Source organism: Bison bison, unplaced genomic scaffold (assembly GCF_000754665.1).
Source record: "Bison bison bison isolate TAMUID 2011002044 unplaced genomic scaffold, Bison_UMD1.0 scf7180017864050, whole genome shotgun sequence".
Lineage (NCBI taxonomy): Eukaryota > Metazoa > Chordata > Mammalia > Artiodactyla > Bovidae > Bison > Bison bison.
Genome location: NW_011494622.1, coordinates 2,583,231 through 2,588,331, shown reverse-complemented (window position 1 = coordinate 2,588,331; position 5,101 = coordinate 2,583,231). Strand labels below are relative to the sequence as shown.

General features: G+C 42.7%; 1 protein-coding gene across 1 annotated transcript in view; it reads right to left on the bottom strand.

Annotated features, from left to right (window-relative positions):
* Positions 1 to 5,101, bottom strand: part of TENM3 (teneurin transmembrane protein 3) — a 588,433-nt gene that overhangs the window by 186,308 nt on the left and 397,024 nt on the right. Inside the window, exon 4 of the mRNA XM_010835814.1 lies at positions 2,273 to 2,510. Within this exon, the coding sequence (XP_010834116.1) occupies positions 2,273 to 2,510 (238 nt within the window). The remainder of the gene's footprint in view (positions 1 to 2,272; positions 2,511 to 5,101) is intronic.

Here is a 5,101-nt window from a genome sequence, read left to right as displayed (position 1 = left end):
GTTTGTTTTTTAAAGCTGCCTTTAGCCAGGGGCTCCACAGGGCAGGGCACTTGAGGGAACATTCTCCCAGGAGGTTCAGCAACCTCCGGTTTCTGGCTTTATGTGGAGATGAATCTTTTTCTCTGAAGCTACGAGAAGCTTCAGGGAAGGCAGGGAAGAAATAAACACTAGCAGGAATTTTAGGGGAACTGTGCTGCAAAGCCACCAGGAGGAGACCCATGAGGTAAGACACCACAGCATTTGCTTGTGTGATACATAGCTCTAAGGAGATGCTGGCTGTTGAGGTCCTGACCAAAGGAAGAAGATAAAGTTTTCTGTATTTGGAGATATTTAAAAATGAAATGGATTAGCTCAAAATAGCTCTGGCTGGTCTATATTCTTGTGTGAGCAGGTTGCTAACTGCGGGCCAAGCTGTGCTAGAACTCGTAATTGTTAAGAACCTCAGGGAAACATCAGCATGTGCTAGAGAAAAAGCACCAAGCTGGCGAAGCTTCTGGAAGGGGAGACTGAGAGGGGCCCCTGGGCCGTGGTGTAGAGATGGGGCAAAATGGCTTTGTGGAATTACACACTCCCAACTGCACAATGACTACCAGAGGAAGGGAGTTTCAGGAACAGAAGTTCAGTTCATCATAAGGAAGCTTTTCCTAATAGCATGGTCTAGGCATGAATTGGAGAAGGCAATGGCACCCCACTCCAGTACTCTTGCCTGGAAAATCCCATGGATGGAGGAGCCTGGGAGGCTGCAGTCCATGGGGTCGCTAAGAGTCGGACACGACTGAGCGACTTCACTTTCACTTTTCACTTTCATGCATTGGAGAAGGAAATGGCAACCCACTCGTGTTCTTGCCTGGAGAATCCCAGGGACGGGGGAGCCTGGTGGGCTTCTGTCTATGGGGTCGCACAGAGTCGGACACGACTGAAGCGACTTAGCAGCAGCAGCAGCAGGCATGAATGGGAATAATGCTGGAAGGAACTTGAAGCCTCCCTCACATTGCAAAAAACTAAAATATCCATAGCAAATGGTCATCTGACTTATGCTGAATTATCATCTGTGAGAGTCCACTATGATGTTAAGATGCAATAGACAAAATGGAGCCTGTGAGAATCAGGGGCATCTAGATCCCAGCAGATGCACAATATAATCACTGCATCCTGGGACTGAGAATAATCACCCTTATATCTCGATCCCTTTTTTCCCATATGCCTGAGAATCTGAAGATAAGAAAAATAATGGTAGCAAGGAGAAGTTTCACTGAAGCCCTTTTTACTTATCTCTCATAGACTGCAAAGTGTGAAAAGGATGGCTAAGTGCACTGCCCCACCAACCAAAAGGGCACCAATAATGTGGCCCTGTTTCTAGAGAAGACGAACAGTGTGGAGAAAAGGAAACCCTCCTACACTGCTGGTAAACTGGTGTAGCCACTATGGAAAACCAGTATGGAGGCTCCTTAACAAACTAAATACAGAACTACCATATGATCCAGCAATCCCACTACTGGGCATATACCCTGAGAAGACCATAACTCAGTCATGATGCACGCTGGTGTTCACTGCAGTGCTGTTCAGCGACCTAAATGTCCATCAACAAATGAATGGATAAAGAAGATGCGGTACATACATACAATGGAATATTACTCAGCCATAGAAAGGAATGCAATTGGGTATTTGTAGTGATGTAGATGGACCTAGAGTCTGTCATACAGAGTGAAGTCTGAAAGAGAAAAGCGGATATCGTATATTAACTCATATATGCAGAATCTAGAAAAATGGTACAGATGATCCTACCTGCAGGGCAGGTACAGAGAGGCGGACACAGAGAATGGACATGGACTTAACGGGGGAAGACGAGGGAGGGATGAACTGGGGCATCAGGACTGACATATATACACTACCGTGTGTAAACCAGACAGCAAGTGGGAGCCTGCTCCCCAAGCACAGGGAGCTCGGCTTGGGGCTCTGCGGTGGCCTGGCGGGCTGGGTGGGGGTGGGCAGCAGGAAGGCTCACCAGGGAGGGGATACATACATACACACACGTATGCCTGAGGGACTTCACTCAGCAGAAGCTAACACAGTACTGTAAAGCAACTGTACCCCAATTTTTAAAAAAAGTAAATCTCTCTTACTGAGGAAAGGGTTGGACCAGCTTATCTTTCCATTTCAGATGCTAAAAAAATACAGTTTGTTGACTGCTGTCAAACATGCGTTCTCCACGCAGGTACACTGTGTGGTCCTAACAGTCAAATCCTCCACAAGCCTCCCCTTCGGGACTCACCTGCTTTCCAGTGGTACATTACTGCCAAGGACCCAGCTGTCCTGCAGCTGGACGGACTCGGGTGTGGTTTGCAGCTCGGCGGGCAAAGCAGCCGGCGGGGCCGGGCTCTGGTTCCTTCTATTGGTCAGGGAGTTCCTATTGAGAGAAGTGATGGATGGATGATGCTGTGCAGAGTGCTGCTTATGGGAAGGTGGCAAAGGCTGTAGGGTGGACTGGCCTTGGTTGTTTGCAGGTTGCTCTGAAAAAAAGAAAAGGAAACTCATTATATATATGTGTATGTGTACATACACATTTATACACACTACCAATTTCTTGGGGATCCACCACAGATCCATTAGCATTAAAAACGGCATAGAAATCCATTACCTAATATATTTGCATATTATTCTATTAGGCGGGTGTTCAGTGACATTCTCTAAGAGCAAGTTTACCCTTGATACGCAAAGTTCTAATTAATCTACAACAGATGGTAAAATTGCTTTTGGTTTTAATTTGTTTCAGATTTTTTTTTCATCTGGTTTTATTAACACCTACAGAAAACAGCATCTGACAGCTCCCCTAATGTGCCTTTACATTTCAGCTTTTTTTTTTTTTAACAAACCCACCCTGAAATGAAATGGGTAATTTCAGTAGAACACAAAGGTTTTGGAAATGCATATAATCCCTATAATTATTTAATGGAGTTTTTTTAAGCTTTATTTAACTGCAATAAATTATTACAAGCTTGTTGCTAAACAGTAGTCGACTACTCTAGTTTAGTGCATTTCAAATAAGGCAGATCTGCACTGTGATCTACTAATAGACGCTAAGTATTCTTTAGCAGAAGGTCACTCTGTGAAGCAGATGTTGTTTCATGGATATTTAACAGACTGAATCACAGCTGATTACAACGTCAGAAGACTCATATACTTAATGACCGTTACATCCATTAGAACACACACAGAACAGATTTTCCAATTTCACAGTGTGCAGTAGAAGTACATTTTGGAGTAAGTCATAGGTGACCACAGTGACTCATGTCACTATGTCAGTGGTACGAATATTTTGTTTCGAACCAGAATCCTAGCGGATCCAGCAGCTTCAAAATATAAATACAACAGTAGGCTGTAGCCGGGCAAAAAAGTCCCTCAAGCTAATAAGCCATAAGTTAAAATGCACAAATGAATGCAACATCTGAGACCCACATCTCAATCTCATTACCTAGCTTTGGACATGCCAGAATTCACAAACACTACATTTTAGCCAACAGACAGATGACTCCTTAATTTAATGCTAAACTTATTATGGTTCTGCGCACATAAGATGTCAATTTTTGACTAAATGCAGTTCAAAGTGCAATATAATTTTGAAGTGATGTATTAAATCATGCTATTAATATAAATGCATGTATTAAAAGAGAATAGGAAACGCAGGGACTATCTTTCATCTACAATGTGAACTCCAGCAGTGATTGCTAAGCCAAATAACACAGTCAAACATTATAATTCTGGTTACATGGAATGAATACACGACATGTTAATACTGTGAATATATATTATCAAACCTCTTTACAGGGTATGCAATTAAAATAACTCTTCCCATAGTATATAATATTAGTAATCACTGCATGTTTCCAGTGATCCCTAATAATCCATATCATACCATTTAACAACTAATAATTTCTTACTCTTGAAATGAAGGACAGAAATCACACCTAAATTCATGAAACAGAGCTGCTTCCTCGCAGTCTTCTTGAAGATTCCCACACTAGAAACTACAGAAATCTTACTTGGCCCATTGGTGTGCTGCTCATGAAAAACTATGGGTGTTCAAATATCAGTTAAAGTGAATCAGCCTTTGAAGCAATGGCAGGGTTACAATACAAATATGGTTGTAATTGGGTGAGAAAAAGAAACGGACATTTTAAAATTCATGGAAGATTTACCATTCAGGTAGGTGGTGCTAGTGGTAAAGAACCCGCCTGCCAATGCGGGAGACATAAAAGAGACCTGGGTTTGATCCCTGGGTCAGGAAGATCCCCTGGAGCAGGGTACAGCAACCCACTGCAGTGTTCTTGCCTGAAGAATCCCATGGACAGAGGAGCCTGGCGGGCTACGGTCCATGGGCTCACAGAGAGTCGGACACGACTGAAGGGACTTAGCGTGCCCGTAAGCACACTAATTAGCTTTGGTGTTCCTAGCATCAGTGCGTATGATCAGAATGGCTACAGAGGTCTTCAAGGAACATTTCAAGAAAATGCTTATAGGATGATATAATAAGCTACAGTTATGAGGGCCTAAATTAGGTTGGCCTCGTAATGAAAAGAGAAAAAAGAAACGTCTTGAAAAGAAAAATATTAAGATTGTGCCTAAAAAGAAGTAGAGGAACGAGGCAAATGACTCCATGTTTTTAAGTATAGCTTCATGAAAGAATGGAATTATGTTATAGATGGGTTACACAGAATAAATGATACATCAGATATTATACTATGCTGAGAAAGAGCTATGTAGTAGAGGTCAGGATAACAAAGTGACTTCCTAACTTTGTCAGGTGTCGTGAGAGTGAGTCTCCATCTCCTCATCTGTATTATGGGAAATAATACTGCCCCACCTCAGATATGCAGATGACACCACCCTTATGGCAGAAAGTAAAGAGGAACTAAAAAGCCTCTTGATGAAAGTGAAAGAGGAGAGTGAAAAAGTTGGCTTAAAGCTCAACATTCAGAAAACGAAGATCATGGCATCTGGTCCCATCACTTCATGGCAAATAGATGGGGAAACAGTGGAAACAGTGTCAGAATTTATTTTTTGGGGCTCCAAAATCACTGCAGATGGTGACTGCAACCAGGAA